The sequence below is a fragment of the Miscanthus floridulus genome, chromosome 1 (assembly GCF_019320115.1).
Source record: "Miscanthus floridulus cultivar M001 chromosome 1, ASM1932011v1, whole genome shotgun sequence".
Classification (NCBI taxonomy): domain Eukaryota; kingdom Viridiplantae; phylum Streptophyta; class Magnoliopsida; order Poales; family Poaceae; genus Miscanthus; species Miscanthus floridulus.
This window is the reverse complement of record NC_089580.1, coordinates 141,224,350-141,241,236: the sequence shown is the minus strand read 5'-3', so window position 1 is coordinate 141,241,236 and position 16,887 is coordinate 141,224,350. Positions and strand designations below refer to the sequence as shown.

General features: G+C 43.9%; 2 protein-coding genes across 4 annotated transcripts; one reads left to right on the top strand and one right to left on the bottom strand.

The window, feature by feature from the left end:
• Window positions 1–5,109: 5,109 nt before the first annotated feature.
• LOC136542586 (nucleolar complex-associated protein 3-like) lies at window positions 5,110–11,781 on the top strand. The gene is made up of 13 exons (XM_066535097.1): window positions 5,110–6,028; window positions 6,152–6,333; window positions 6,631–6,827; window positions 7,375–7,583; window positions 7,671–7,773; window positions 7,944–8,107; window positions 8,539–8,677; window positions 8,821–8,994; window positions 9,069–9,205; window positions 9,376–9,690; window positions 10,228–10,367; window positions 10,927–11,024; window positions 11,113–11,781. The coding sequence occupies exons 1-13, from the start codon at window positions 5,850–5,852 to the stop codon at window positions 11,626–11,628; spliced, it is 2,553 nt and encodes an 850-aa protein (XP_066391194.1). The 5' UTR covers window positions 5,110–5,849; the 3' UTR covers window positions 11,629–11,781.
• LOC136542594 (ninja-family protein 6-like) lies at window positions 11,173–16,217 on the bottom strand. 3 transcript variants are annotated; one of them, XR_010780743.1, is made up of 3 exons: window positions 15,292–16,217; window positions 12,422–13,026; window positions 11,173–11,310 (listed from the first exon to the last, which is right to left on the bottom strand). XR_010780743.1 is itself a non-coding variant. In XM_066535105.1 (2 exons), exons 1-2 carry the CDS (start codon window positions 15,779–15,781, stop codon window positions 12,608–12,610), a joined length of 909 nt encoding a protein of 302 aa, XP_066391202.1. In that variant the 5' UTR covers window positions 15,782–16,217; the 3' UTR covers window positions 12,329–12,607. The 3 variants fall into 3 exon arrangements, 1 of the variants encoding a protein (XP_066391202.1); XR_010780744.1 differs by lacking the exon at window positions 11,173–11,310 and adding an exon at window positions 12,122–12,290; XM_066535105.1 differs by lacking the exon at window positions 11,173–11,310 and having other exon boundaries at window positions 12,329–13,026.
• Window positions 16,218–16,887: the final 670 nt, after the last annotated feature.

The window sequence follows — 16,887 nt, the reverse complement described above, 5'->3', positions numbered from 1 at the left end:
CTAACCCACTACACTCACCTAGGTCAAGCTACTAGTTTATATCCCCCTTAATAGTACGGCCAAAGGAAAAACAAAGTCCTAAACTACTCTAAATGTCTCTTTAACACTAGACGACACTTAGAACTAGTCCATCCTTAACTTTGTCGTCCATCCTTTGAAAACCAAAACAATTTCCATCGTAGGGGCATGACAACCATGATTGCCCAATCAATTGCCATTACCATGACCTAACTTAATTGCATCTGTAAAACACACATTAGTTACAGTAATCTCATATTGTCATTAATCACCGAAACTCAACTAGGGGCCTAGATGCTTTCAGCTTGTCTTGGGCAGGCGTGGTGTCAGCTCAGTCATTCAGTGGCGGCTCCTGGACCTCCTCCTACACGAGGATCTCCTCCTCATACTCCTTGATCACCTCCTCGAACTCGTGGTCTCTGATGGTCATGATCTTCGCCAACTCGTTCTCTACATGCATGCGATGATGATGCAACGCTTAGTATTTTAGCAACAGTAGCTCCTAAATTAAGAATACACATGGTAAACTACTAAGCTAGCTCTAATGACTAAGATACTAAGCTAACTATCATCTTCATCAAGTAAAGTGTTGGGTTCAACTAACAAACACCTAGCTTTACAAATGAAGGATATATGTTTATTTCTACTAATGATTTAATGTATATTTGAAACAAAGAGCATTTAACTACCCTTATGTTAAGTCTATTCTAAAGCTACAAAAATTACATTGAGCACATAATAATACCATGAAGCTACTGTAAAATTTTCAAAGCTACAGCTATCACCATATTGCCACAAAAATTCCTACAATATTTAACCTAATAATATTAAGCACTCTCAAATGATTTAATAGTTCCTGGTATTAACAAATATATATATGAACTAAATACACCAATAGATAGAGCACAATTTTAGGAACTAACAAAATTAGTTTTACAATTTTTGGATACCTACATGATTTTATATGATTTACCAAAGTTCAGCTCAGAATTAAAATGAAAAGCCTTTTCTATTCTCCACGAAAAAGATAAACTGATTTTGGCCCAACGCGGCCCACGCGGCGCAACGCGCGCGCGAGCGCGCGGCGGCCCCCAATCGAGGCGCGGCTCACGCACGAAGGCGGCCCACGACGAGGAAGCCCACGCGCGCCGGCACTCTTGCAAAAACGCCACTAGACTATGAGCAAAATAACCCGCAGTCCATGTTACTATTTCTATAGACAGCAACTTTGCAACAGAACCCTCAAATCTTTCTCCTCTTTACAACAGCAAGGTCCTCGGCCATCCCCGCACGCTCTAGTGCGGCGAGCGGTGGCACTGGCGCTTACGCCGGCCACACGGGACCCCCACTGACCAATCTACGAGGCCGACGCTCACCTAGGGTTCGACGCTCCGGTGCGATGATGGGCGGCGGTTGCATGAGTTGAGACGCCATAGAAGGACCTCTCCACGACGGCAGGCACCCTGCGGCAATGGCGACGGTGTTCAGGCGAGCCGCAGCAACAACAAGGTGGTAGGGGTAGCGGGTGAGCAATGACCACTCACCAGTGACCTTGCCGAGAAGCTGGCTCAGCCAAAGACAACCCGAGCGAGGCTGGCCACATGCACGTTGTGAAGTGAACGGCGGACCGCAAAGGCACGGCCGCGTCATTGGCGAGGAAGCGGCACTAGAGCTATGACTAGCACGCGCACGACGAAGAGGGAGCCAAGGCTAGCTAGTGGTGTAGAGGAATTAACGTGGGGTGAAGTGGTGGAGGCTGGCCACGACGCGGGCGGTGACAGGCCTTAACGGCACGGCGGCGGGCAAAGCTCCAAAATTGGAGCTTAGCGTGACGCGAGTCAAGGCAAGGTGGGGTCAGCTGGATAGGGGGTGTGAAGGCAGAGACGTGAGCATGAGGAATTGATGAGAGGTGCTCGATCTCTGGCTTCACCGTGACACGACTCGACGGCGGCGGAAAGCAGAGGGAGAGAGAGACGGTCGCGATAGTGGGTTTGGCTCATCCACGCCTTGGTGGGACGCGAGCGGTGAGCTTGGGAGGCCCACGCGCTGGCGCTACAGACAACGTGTGCCCATGTCCGAACGATGTGGCCCACGCGTTGCAGTGCCATAAATGGCATGGCGACGATGGCTCGCCCACATGCGCACGGCTGAGGCGACATGCACAGGGGCGACAACAGCGCAGAGGTGCAGCGGACCGACGCAGATGTGACGACGATGCGACGGCAGCGGCAGTGTCGCGACGCGAGGAGCGTCGGTAGTACGGACGTGATGGCAGCACGACGTGGGATGGGGCATGTGGCAGCGGCGGTGGCTCCATGCAGCGGGCCAGCGGCAGCCGAGCCATGGCCAGGCCAGAGGCGGCCTCGGCCGGCCGCGAGCGGCAGCATGCGCACGCGTACAAATTTTAAAGCGCTCAACACGACCAAACGGTTGCTCCTAAACCTAAACCGTCTTCACCATGCTCAAGATGGCACATAAGACTACCAAATCGAGCTATAACACTACACCACTCCTTAACCTAATCTCTCACAATAAATTGCAAAACATAGCAGTGTCTAACTATTGGCAGACTTGAAAATTTCTAAGTTTTTGAGCTGAATTTGATTTCCATTTGCGATTTCTAAGCTAGTGGAAATATTAGCTAGTAATATCATTTTTTGACCGCAATCATTTCATTGTCATCTACAAAGTTTGTACTTCAAACTTTATTTAAGTATCACACACATGTTCTATAGCATTTTTGCTTAATAAAAATTGGTTTTAAACCCTAAGTGATATAACATGACTATCGAATCAACTTTTGCTCCGCATTTTAGTTGATCGTTTCGAGTTACAGAAATTGATTACACGCTTTATCACTTGCATTAGCACATAAACATGATGCTCATGATATGTTTTAGTAAATGATTTATGGTGTAACACCGAGGGTGTTACACCGAAAAATGGCGGTGCCCACGATGGTGCACCGTCGCACCTGTGGCGGTGCACACCGCCACTGATGGTGCCAGCGCCAGCTCTACCTCCTCTCGGCCACTGCCAACTGGGCACTGCCCTAGGGATGGCGGTGCCACCGTGGTGGTGCCCTCTAGGGCAACACGCTGCTCTCGGCCTCCCCAGCCGATCACCGCCATAGGGGTGGCGATGCACCGGACAGAGGGTGACGGTGCCCTCAGGGCAGCACCCTGAGCCCAGTTTCACCTCCTCTTCTTCACCAACTTCTTCACCTTTGTAAATATGCTAACACCACCAAGTGTTCACCACCTTATGCACGTGTGTTAGCTTTTCACAAATATTTTCCCAAAGAATTAGCACTCTTTTCATCACGCCACTCGATCCTAACACATATGCAAAGTTAGATCGCTCAAGTGGCACTAGAAGACCGATATGCAAACAAGTTTGCCCCTCTTGATAGTACGGCCATCTATCCTAAACTCGGTCATGCACTTCTCTATACAACCTTTGATTGGTGAAATGAAATGCCCTAGGTTTTACCTTTGTCTTGTGCATTCCATTCCATCTCCTCCAATGTTGATGTAACACATGCACCAACCATATCACAAATGGTATGATTCACTTCATATCATCACGTGACCTTGTTGGTTCATCGATCTTGACCTCACTTGCTTTTCACCGTTGCCTTCATCCATCGGGGCCTAGTCTTGCTCAAGCTTCACCGCCACGTGGTCCATTGCTCCAAAGCCTCCAACTTGCCCTTCACGCTTGTAACCGGTCCATCAAGCCAAGTCTTGTCTTGATCTTCTCCACCTTAGTCATATGACTCAATGTCATGTCTCATATGCAATGAGCTCCTTCATCACATGTGTGAGCTTTGCGACACATCCAAGCCAACTTCACCATCATGGCATGAGTTGCTTACACAAGTGTATATGTGAACTAATCACCTGTGTATCTTACATTTAAAAACATTAGTCCACCTAGGTTGTCACTCAATTACCAAAACCAAACAAGGACATTTCAAACGTACATGTATATTGTCATTGTAACATATGCAACATTAGATTCATTTTTGCAACATCCAGATGAAACATATGCACCAAACATCTGAAACGCATGAAACATATGGTTGAAACTTGTGCTCATCTACTTGCTGCTCCCTAATGGATGCTCGTTGACGTGGAGCTTGACGCCGGCACAGAGCTCGATGCCACGGCGCGGAGGTCAGACCTTGGCTGTGTAGCGCGAGTCCGGACGAGAGACCCGAGGTGCGGCGGAGCGCAGCACGAGGCGTGAGGTGTAAGCGACGCGAGGCGAGAGCAGCACGCACGCGGCACGAGGCGTGGGTGGGCGAAAGGCATGAGACCGCAGGCGCGTGAGGCATGAGGCGCAGAGCGCGTGACCGACCGGACAGACGCTCCATAGAAAGCGTTACCAATTAAAAATGTAAGAATCTCAATTCTCACCATTCGATTACTTTTCTTCTACGAGTCAAAATTTTCAAGTAGGGAATCGAAAAAATTCTTCGATACTATGATTATTATCTATCTATTACACCTAAAAAATCCCTACAGCTATCATCAGCGTCGCCCCGCCCCACGAAAAAAACACCGTAAAAAACCAACATCCCCATTTCCAATCGAAAAAATCAAATACGGCAAAAAAACGTTTCAGAAACAAACTCTTCCACATCCCCTGTTTCAGAAACAAACTCTTCCACATCCCCCGTTTAAGAAACTAACTCTTCCACATCCCTGTTTCCAAAAAAAATACCGTTTAAAAAACAAATACAACAAAAAAACGTTTGCGCATCCAGATCAAAAATCATATACAACAAAAAAAACTATTTCCGAAACAAAATGTTCCACATCCAAAATCATATAAACGACTGATTACAGGCTGATGAAACCGATCATCGAGTTTGGCCAAAAAAAAACTTGGTCTCTCGACCGACTACGGCGTCGAGTCGAATCAGCACCCGCGTTGTCTATACTTAATAAATCCACGAGCATTTTCATGATGTTATGGAGGATGTAGTCGATGAATGGGCACGTTACTAGACGCCTCGTCGTCTGGCACACATTGTCCCGCATAAGGTCGCATGCCTCCGTGGCGGTGGCCGAAGGCTGTGAAGACGAGGAGTTGACCTGAGACGCCTTCGAAGACAAGGAGGTGGTAGGCGAAGACGTCGTTGACGACGATGAAAAGGATGAAGAGGAGGTGCAGCGTATGTACTTGTAACTATCAGCGAAGTTGACGTCGCAGAAAGAGACGACGGCGAGGGCAAGCAGGACGCGAGGACCGGCGTGGCAATGGTGATGTAGATCATCCGTGACAATGTAGTGCCCTTGTGGAGCTTCATGGCCGCGAGGGGCGTACGCAAACATAAACGACGAGAAAAAAAAACAAATCCTCGCGGACAAACACTCCAACATGAAAAAAAAGGACAAGGATGTACATAGTAGACGGAAAGATAACATGGTTCCATATATATAAAAAGAAATTTAGAAATAGTTTAGGTTGTCAATATAAATTTGTGTATTAGTTATTTAATATTTTCTGAAAATAATCAAATTTGTTATCGTATAGTAGATATGCGTGAGTAAAAATATGACCCGTGTAACTCACGGACATATATGTAGTAAGAAAAAAAAAACCTTTCCGGCCCGGTTATAGCACCCAGGCCCAGCCAGCAGGCCCGGTTATATAACCAAGCCACCGGCCGACCAACCACGCTTTCTTCTTCCTCTCTTCGCGGCCGCCGCGTCTCAACTCTCAACGCTGCGCCAAAACCCTAATCTAAACCCCAACCCCGCCGCGCCTCGCCTCTCCTCCTTTCCCGTACTGCAATTCGGGACGAGCCGCTGCCGGTCCCGATGGGGAAGAGGAGCGGCAGTAAGAGGCAGGACAAGAACAAGGTCATTCTCCCGCCGGAGCTGCCGCCGGAAATCGACGACGATGAGGTGGATCTCAGCGACGAAGACATCGCGTTCTATGGCACCGACGGCAGTAACGTAGCTCCCTTCCGCCGCTTTGACAAGAAGTCCATCGACAGGTTGGTGTCGCTGGGCTCCGGGGCGCTGCACTGTGCCTTCCGATTCCTCACTTCCCTCCCTTGGTGTCGCATTGCTCCTGATTGATATGTCGGGAGCGTGGAATTTCTCTTTGGTTCGTTAAGGTATGTCGGGAGGGTCGCCGGACGCGACGAGGGCGAGGTCGAGCGCCTCTACGAAGAGCGCCAGAAGAGGAAGGCCACAGGGTCCTCGGGGAGACCCCGCGAGGATGATGACGGTTTGGAGGTCGACCCCGTCGACGCACTCCCCATCAAGACCCTGCAAGGGGAGCTCATCTACAATAGAGGTAAACCGTTAGATACACAATTCCCGTGACTAATCATTACCATCAAGTCTGAGTTTCCAGTAACATGATTTTTGTAACAACTTTTAACCTGTGCAAAACAGGAATGTCCTGTAAATTGCAGTGCACTTGAAGTTAATAAAAACACGTTATCACTTGCAAATGACATTTTTACACATTGATGTCTGAATTTTGAAGGACAATGATGTTTTTTTTCTTCTTCAAATTTGTTCTGTTTGTGGTGTACTGGTGTGAATGCTCACATAATTTTGAAACATGTATGTATGACATGACATGCAGCGAAGAAAGCAAGGTCTGAAGACAATTCTGGCAGTGTTAAGTCTAAAGCTCAAGAGAATGGTGCAGATGCCAAGCAAAGTATTAAAAAAGATGAACCGAAGGGAAAATCTAAAAACAAAAAGGGAGATGATAATAAAGTGAAAAATATTCAATCTCAAACAGAAGTTCCAAAGGGACAACTACACTCAAATGTGCTGGTACTACTTCTGTTCCCTTTTTTAAAAATATGCACCAGTCAAAATTCCATTTTTGAAATCTCCTTTCTAGTTGCTCACTTGCTCTAGTTCATTTTAGGCTCATGGTGTGTTGGTAGAATATAAATGTACCAGTTTCTTGGCTCCTTTCTTTAGAGTAAAGATAAGGATATATATCTGATCATAATAGTGTCATGAAGCATGACTGTAAATGAATTTGCTACGTTTGGTAGTAATATGTAAGTATATTAGGCATATTCAACCTCAAGTAAGTTATGGAAAGTGGTTTGTATATATCCCGATTTGAAGGTTCGATAACTCACTTGATGTTGACATAAAAATCATTTGTAAAAAATGTTAACATAAAAATACTAGGCTGAATAAAGCAGAAGATTTGAGCCAAATTAACTATCTTGCTGTGTTTATCAAAGGTTGGGTCAATCTAACGAACTACAGAAGTTTTGGGCTGGGAGTGTTCTACTGATTTACCACAGTTTATACATTTTTTAATAAAAAAATTCCCTCACATACCTTGCATGGCACATGACAGGAGGAAGTGAAGGAGGAACTATCAGCTGAGGAATTATTCGAAAAAAAGAAGGCTCAACTTGCCGAACTGGGGATGGCTATGCTTGAAGATCCTGAGTCAAACATTAGATCTCTGAATGATATGTTAAGTATAAGCAATGACAAAGACCAAAAGGTTGCTAAACTTGGTCTGATGTCCTTGCTTGCTGTGTTTAAGGACATTATTCCGAGGTATGTTACAATTAATTTTTATTATATACCTTGGCTGGATTTGTTTCTTCCCAAGTTACCTATACATGTTTTTTATGCAAACTGCAGTTATCGGATTAGGCAGCTGACAGAAAAGGAGCTATCAGTAGAAGTTTCAAAAGAAGTGAAGAAGACAAGATATTATGAGTACACACTTATTCGCTGCTACAAGGTCATACTTGGGTCTCCTTCATGCATAGTGAAGTTTGCCTGGTCATGAACTATGCTAAATAGATATTATTTACCTACTGATTTGAACTGTTGTTCATCTTTGATTTTGGTGCTCTGGATAACTTCCAAAATTCTGATGGTTGGAGTTGGTTTTCTTTTGTGAATTTTCAGGCATACCTACAGAAACTGGTATCGTTGGAGAAGCAGCCCCATTTTTATACTGTGGCTGTTCGTTGCATGTGTGCTTTATTAGATACTGCCCCACATTTTAACTTCCGTGAAAACCTATTGGCTAGTGTGGTAAAAAATCTAAGCTCCTCAGACGATGTAGTAAGGTAAAAACTCTTTTTTTGTGTCAAGTCCTTGGCTGATCTGAAATTGTTTAAATAATGTAGCTGAGTACTTTATAAATAAAATATTGCTGTGTCAAACCATCATCCTTACTTTTTTGATTGATTAGATACACCATGGAGCTAGGTAGCAGAATAACTTTATTAATTCATCTTACAGTGGTCTAAATTGTTTTTGAGTTTCCTTCTCTTTCCTTGAACTGAAAAGGATAATGGGTACAAATCATTTATTTGAGCAAATATACCATACCCAATAGCACTAATTGTGGTATTTGTTGTTACTCCTTGATAGCTCTTAGTAATTAATAAAACAAGGAGTTTTTCATGTGATAATGTACGCTATTTTTACTTCGGCGCAGTTTTGTAGTCCATTGGGTCACTGAAGTAGTCCACATATACCTAATTTTTCTTTGTAGGAAAATGTGTTGTGAAGCAATAAGATCATTATTTATAAATGAAGGAAAACATCGTGGCGAGGCAACAATAGAAGCAGTTCGGTTGATTGCAGATCATGTGAAGCTCAATGATTGCCAGCTCCATCCTGATAGCATTGATGTATGGTGATTATCGGCTGTCTTATTTGTCGTATGTATTTAATGTTCATTTTGTACCTTTTTCATGCAGTTTATGTTTAAAAGAAACTGAGCATGGATCAATATTCTATCATTGCTGACTATGTACTGGGATGTTTATCTTAGGTCTTCCTGTCTTTGAGATTTGATGAAGATATTGGAAAAGATGAGACTGAGGAGGAAAAGGTGAAACCAAAGAAGAATAAACGTTGGCAAAAAAATCAGGAGGTTCCGAAGCAATTGCCAGTTAATGATAAGAAGAAAACCAGACAGGAACTGATCTCAAAAGCTAGAGAGGAGGTAACATCAGATAAGACATTATTTATTGGAAGGCCGCGTGAATTCGTATAATCATTTCCATTGTATTTTTTAAGGTTGATGCAGATCTTAGAGCAGTTTCCTTCACTCTTGATCCAAAAGAGAGAAAAAGGATACAAAAAGAAACACTTTCTGCTCTGTTTGAGACTTACTTTCGCATTCTGAAGCATAGTGTGACCACTTCAAATTCAAGGTCTGTGTTTGATTTCTTTACCTGTATCATAACAAATAATTCCTTCTTTGTGGAATTATATGATATGCCTTTTGTTTTGGATTTGACATGTTGATTTAATAGCATGAAATTTCACTTCATTTTGGAATGAAGTTACCATCTGACAGTCATTGTATTGTTAAAAATTCCAGGACCAAGGTGAATAATGTCTCCCCAGGTGGCTCACACCCATTGCTCACTCCATGCTTGGAGGGCTTAGGAAAATTTTCACATTTAATTGATGTAGATTTCATGGGTGAACTTATATCTTGCCTCAAGAAGCTTTCTGGGTATAGCGACCGACAAGATGAAATTCCCAATGATAATGCACTGTCTGTCTCAGAACGTCTGCAGTGCTGCATAGTTGTGTTTAAAGTCTGGAGGAGCAACCTTGAGGCATTGAATGTGGATCTACAGGATTTCTTTGTGCAGCTTTATAACCTCATACTGGAGTATCGGCCTGACAGGTTTTGACTCCTTGCTCTTGATGATAGTTACAACGAAGAACTATCTCTGCCCTTTTTTTAATCTATAGTTACCATTTGTTGAACAATCCAAGATAACCTGCTACCGTATTATTCTTTTCAAACAAAGGTACTCATGGCAGATAGCAAAGTTTTATCACCAACCATCATTAATGCTTTAAATCTTGTTGAGATCCCTTGTTAATTATTGCTTCAATGCTATGGACATGCTGACAATGCCTATCATGCACTTCATCATACATTTTCTTTTATTTTCTTCCCAAAAAAATTATTGTAATCTTGAAGAATGATAGTATTATGTCCATGCCTATTTCTGATCTTTCAATAATGTAGAGACAATGCTATACACTAAATATTTCCATGGCGATAGTTGTCTTCTTTACTTTTTCCTCCCTGTCTTGGTATTTGTGCCATTTTCAATATATTTTGGATAATTTTAGGGATCATTTTCCTTGAATTAGCCTATGTAGTTATTAAGCTGTCTTGTACCATGAAAATACTTCTTTCTGTTACATCCAGGGATCACGGCGAGGTATTGGCTGATGCTCTGAAGACACTTCTTTGGGAAGGCAAACAGCAGGATATGCTAAGAGCTGCTGCTTTCATTAAACGTTTGGCCACATTTGCCCTCTCATTTGGCTCTGCAGAAGCGATAGCAGGTTTGTTCTGGAGGTCTCGTTTTTGTTTGTCCCATCCTTTTTGAGCTGATGCCTGCAGAACTTCTATAATATCCCAAGATGATTAATAGTAATAACTAATAATGCACGGAGCACTTGTCAGGACTCAGGAGTACTTGTCTCTATTTAGTTCAAGCGTTGGTTATACAATAAGTATTAGTATTGTATTAAACCTGCTTGAATACATTTCATTACTGACTGCTCCCTCTGTCCTGAAATATAGCGTATTTTCATTTGTCTTAAGTCAACCCACCTCATGTTTGACTAAAATTATAGGGAAACATGTTAACTTCTACCACATCAAAATGGTAAGTTATAAAAATACATTCCATAGTGTTTCTAATGGAGCTTATATGATGTAAAAAAATAGTATTGTTCTTTTCTACAAATTTGGTCAAACTTAAGATGGGTTGACTTAGGACAAATGAAAATACACTATTTCAAGATGGAGGAAGTAGTGTTATGGGTATTAGTTATCAAGCATAATCTTTCCTCTTTTGTTTAATGTCATAATTGTTTACATGTTTGATGATTATTTCAGCATTGGTCACACTGAAGCATCTCCTCCAAAAAAATAGCAAGTGCCGCAATATGTTGGAAAATGATTCTGGTGGCGGTTCTCTGTCTTGCTTAGTTGCGGTATATTTATTCTCATGTTCTTTTTTCCATAATTGGATATTGACACTTTGTATTTATTTGATCATGCTATTCCTCTTCTTTTATCCAGAAATACAACCCTGAAGCTACAGATCCATATCTGAGTGGTGCACTCGCTTCAGTCCTTTGGGAGCTCAGCCTCCTAGAGAAGCATTATGATATCTCTGTTTCCTCGATGGCTTCGAATATCTTGAGTATGGCAAACTTGAATCCCACGCAGAACCCCGTTCCTATCTTGAATGTGAACCCTCTTGAAGCATACAGAGACCTGTCAATGGAAAGGGAACTATTAAAACCAGCTAGCAAAGCATTGCCACTGAATCTAAAAAAGAAGCGACGTGGCAAGGAGTTTGTTGCGCTAAGCCCAGATGTACTTCAGAAGGCAGATTGCTCGGTGGATAAAGAAGAGCTCGAAGAGAAGTTGCAGAGCCATTTCGCTGTGCTAAGAGGCATCTCGGAGAATGAGAGGTTGAGGGCCGAGCTGAACAACACGTTGTCATCCATAAACATGTACAAGGAGTACAAGAAGCAGAAAAAGAAAAACATGAAATTTAAGACCGGGAGGAAAAAGGTAGCAAGGGTTTAGGGCTCCACTGGTGAATGGGTGTAATTATCTCAAAATTTTGGCTTATTTCTCATGGCTACTATACCGCAGTTTTCTGCTACCTTTTGCAGTTTCTGCACACGATACTATATATTGAAGATTTGTTTCCATTCGTGATTTTGGGAAATAGTTCAGGCCCTATTTGGGGAGCTGTAATTTTTTCAAAAGCATCTGAAAGAACTTTAGAAGCTGTAACTTCTGCTTTTAGTATAGCTTTTTGGATTCGAAGCGACCCTATTTGGAGGAGCTGCTGGCTCAGAAGCTCTACAAACAGGTCCTTAGAGGCACAGTGCAACAGTTTTTCGACCTTTCTAGGAGAGAAATAGAAGAATCTTTGATGGTAAACTGAACTCGTCAGGGCAAGTATATTCAATCTAACAAAAGAAATGGCGCTCAAAAGAAGAAATGGCCTTTAGGAGAGTGGCTTGTGGGCATCCTTTGCATCCATGAAATTAGCTAATTGGAAACAGAGGCTGTAGTGCTAGGGTTCTTTGGTTTTCTATGTAATAAAACCATGTATCGAACTTGCTCTCTTCTTAAAAAAATGTTATATAGTGAGTTTCAAAAAAAATGTTATATGGTGCTCCTGCAAACTTAAAAAAAAAGGTACAGTGCAACCGTCACAAGCTTGCGAGAAAACCTACCTAGCCACATTTGAAAGGAAACAGTAAGTTTGCAAAAATTGAAGTGAATTTGGGCGATTTAATAATAAGTTAAAGAACAGGCACGTGCTGTAAGCCTGCACATGTCCTCCAAGGTGCCAGACTTGACTCACCTATTCCAGCAACTGAATCCTTGTCAATTTGTAGACAAGCCTATAACATTGGCAGATGATCTCTCTCTTGAATTTTCTGTCACACTCACTTTTATGTAAAATACAGAGACCTTCCGTTGAACTCCCCGAAACAAGGAGCCTACATGTTACAGCACAGTAGATACCAGCACCAGGGTAACCCTCTCTTCACGAGAATGGCGCAGGGTTGACGACGATATGGCGAAGCGGATTTGACACATCACCGCCGCCAGCATGCTTAACAAACTCTGCGGGAGTGAGGAAGCTACCATGGCAGACGCATACTATCCTCACATCCTCGCCTTTCTTGTACCTGTACAGGAAGCCGTCAATCCTCCTGGTGTTAGGCCCTTCTACCTTGGATGAGACCATTGGCATGTCCTCCATCATGAGCTTCCTGATGTCACTGGTACTGCTCGTCCGTGTCGTGAGGGAGCCAAGCGTCCGCAGGCGAGGCTGCTCTGTCACAGTGCCATTTAGTGGCTTCTCAGCCGCTTTGGTCGGAGGAAGCATGTTATTTTTATTTGTGTTATCAGAGGTTGATGGACTCGAGTCTGTGGACTGGTTAATTGCACTTCCACCAATACCTGGGAATATACAACAGCAAAGATTTTGAGATTATTTCACAGGAGAAAATGCAAGCAGAAACTGGAGAGATTATTTGATGGGGAGAAAATGCAAGCAGAAACTGGAGGAACAGTCTGTTCTCCTTTTCCCGACAGCACAATCATCAAAACGATAATGCAAAACTATTTGGTCCAAGTACTAACCATAGATTGGAATGTCAATCAAACATCATGGTACTTCAACAAGAAACTTCAGGGAAACTTCAGAAAAGATTAATAGGTCAATGGTTCAAAAGAATGGAACTTTTGATAAGCAGTTTGCAAATGCAAGCATGTAGAAGTTTTGAATTGTATGTGTATTAGCTTCCCATGATTCAGAAAACAGTGCCTATCAACCTAAAGTTAAGCGTCACTTCCAACATGGTATGAAATAATTGTTGAACCAATTCACAGTGGGAAATTAATCAAAATTGAAACGTCCCTTGTCAAGATAAAGCTTGGACATAGCCAACTAGCAACTGAAGTCCCAGGATTCAGCTGCAAGTTGAGGAAAAATGGCAATTGATGTTCATTGAAGAGGGGAAGAAACAGTCTCGAAAGTAGATAGATGTCAGATAGCCAAGCAGTGAGAGTTCAGCTAGTCTTGGCAAGTGGTATGCTGTATAACTTTACTGCCAGTATATAATATAAATACAAGTTTGTTATCAACTTGACATGAGCTTCGACCAGGGCGTTTGTCTACATTTTTTTTCATAATAACAACACAATCCCAAATACTGAATTCATCACATACAAAAGCATTCTCTTTTTTCTGATGTACTTGGTTTACTAAGTCGTTCACCGGTTGGAGAAGCGCAAGGTTAGTTTTCCTGTAAGTTCATTTAATTTAGCAAAACAACACAGTTTCCAATTCATCTGCAACTACTAATTTGCAGTTTGCACTAAGCTTGAAACCGAGACAAACTTCGTGAGACTTAGTGGGGCGTGACATACATAAACTGTAAGATCTGCTCATTCACTGAGTCGCAATGGACAATGTACGGTCGCTGAAAGCCAACTAAAGTTGCGGAGAAGCTGGTGAAGAATAGGGGAGGGCAACAAAAACTAGAACAGGTGCATCATGTTTGGAGTTTTTTTTTCCAGTTGGGTTTAGACCAATTTCTGATTAAACCTACATGTATGCCATTAAAATGATAATATAAATGCAATTATTCTCCATAATTGTAAACCTAAGACAAGATCACGAGAACAGCTCACAAAACATGTTGTCTAGATCTTTTATCCATGCTTGGATTTGAGAATCAAAATTTGTCTTACTGAAATATAGAGCTTGTGGTATGCATTGTTTTTAAATGAAGATGCCATATATTTCCTGCTATGGCTGGTTCAGTACATGTAACTTTCCATCTAACCTTTCACATTATAGTGTCATTATATGGCATTGGGCTGTACTGTTCAGATGGCATGTTGGCATATTGACTGAGTCCAAAAATGGCGAAGTTAGTTATTCCTAGGCTTCAGAAACTCAGGGGCTCCGGGATTTAATACCAGAATATCCAAATTAAAGATGCTGAAATTGCAGTTGCTTGGATCTGGACCTGTGGCTTGAGCCACTAACATATAGGACTCATTGAACCCTACAAATATTTTTAGCCCAAATCATCTAGATATTTAAGAATTGCAGTAGCTCAAAGTATTTCCTTGCCTATATGACTACAGCTTGTGGGATGCAATGTTTGAAGCAATGGCCAGCAGTCGTGCTGCCTTGCTATAATTTGTTCTGCCCAGGCAACTTTACATCATCCCGCCATATTGCTAAATGCCAAACTAGAGCAATAGATTAAAAAGTTTGGATCACATATTAACACATCCTACAATTATGATCCAAGCAACAAAAAAAAATGTGGGCTTAGTTGGTTATCCTTAAGGCAATTGAGGTGTCGTTACAGGATCAAATCCCGGATATGCAAAATTGACCAACCAAGCATGCAGTTGGCTGGAGTCGGATTTGGGGTGGCTACTCAGTAGCCATGCATGGAGTAGGCAATGGCTGGAGCACCTATGTGGCACACGGGAAATTTTGAAGTCAACCGTTCTCCTGCCCAAATCTGGTGCACGGCACGAAGACTAAGTTGCTGACTAATGCATAGCAAATCGTGATATGATATGAAAACAAGCATTCGATCCACCAAGCAGCAGCAACTAGAAAACCATGGTAGCCGAACATGAGAATTTAAGTAAACAGAAGTAGCTATTGAGTTTATGATATGATCCATTCGTGTATACCTTGCTCAGTGGTGCTTACAGAGTTGCTCCCCTGCGAGCCGATGGACCTCCTCCCACTGCCGATGGCGGCGGTCGCATCTACGGCAGCGGCGGGCTTGGGGCCGGCGGGGACCAAGGATCCCATGGAGTTGCGCCGCTCGACGCGCTTCCGGCGCGCCTCGCGGCGGCGTCGGCTCTGTATCTCGCGGCGGCGCCAGTGCTCCTCCTCGGTCTCGGTGGGCAGCGAGGTGGTGCGCAGCAGCGGCAGCGGCGCGGCGGGGGACGGGTCGGCGTCCGCGTCCGCGTCGCCGTCGCCGTGGAGGGAGCAGACGGAGGCGATGGAGGAGGAGCGCGGGAGGCGCGGGCGCTTGGCGCCGGCGTCGGTGCCGAAGCGGCCGCCCAGCGAGAGGCCGAGGCTGAGCTCGACGTCGGCGGCGTTGGCGGCGTACGCCGGCGCGCCCGACCCCTCGCCGCCGGCGCCGAAGACGCGCAGGAAGTCCCTCGACGCCATCGGCCTCCCCACGCTAACTAACAGCCTGCAGGCTGCTCCGTGCTCCCAAGCAAGGAAGAAGCTTGGGGGAAGAATTGATTATTAAGAATCCATGGTGGCAACGACCGACCGACGAATGGGGAACAGCAAGATGTCGGGAGCAAGCGCACCCCCGCCCGGCCGCCCCGCACGCGGACGAATCTTCCTAGAAGCGCGGCCGGATCGGCGGGCGGCGAAGGAGACGCGACCGAGGCATGCAATGGTCACCGCGGGCAATCGGGGGGAGAGAGATGTCAGATATGGCAGACAGCAGGTTGGAAGAACGGTAGGGGGAGGCGAGAAGATGAGAAGAGCAATCAGATCTCCGTCCGTCCCTGCCTGCCTGCAGCGGCCTGGCTGCAAGACTCGACTCGGGGCGGGGGGACGTGGCCGTCTAATCCGATTTGCCCCCACTCCTCCGTCCTCCGCCGGCCCCTCGATGATTGGGGTTGGCAACTTGGGATTGGGGGCACGGCAGCAAAAGGTGTTTTTTTTTATTTTTAATTATTGTTTTATTCTATATTTTAATAATAATTGTTTCTAATTTTTTTTTATGGATTTAACCCTTTTGGTCGTGCCATTGACGCTGGCGCGGCCAAATAACATTATCGCACCGCATGCAATGACACGACGACATCCGCCACGTTAGAGGGCGTTTCCGACGTAAAAAACGTTGTCACGTCACTCCCGCTGACGTGACAGTATTATTCTGTCGCGCTACCGGAAGTGGCGTGATAAGACCAAATCTTTGAAAAATTATAACTCTTTGATACGACGTCGGATGAAAACGAAATTTATATGAAAATTATAGCTCTCGATGAGATATACAACTTTATAGTTTTGAGTTTTTTCATCTGAGGACGTTAAGATACTCAAAAAAATAATATGAATTTCAGGAGCATAATAACCGCGTACTTATCGTATTAGAAGAATAATATCATTTCTGTATGTCGTGAACTGAAGATACATTTTACAAGAAAGTTGTAGCTCTTAATAAGATTTATAACTTTGTAGTTTTGAGTTTTAACATTTACAGTCTGTTCGCTGGTTGATTTCAGCTAGGGCTTATCAGTCAGTCAATCGTGTTT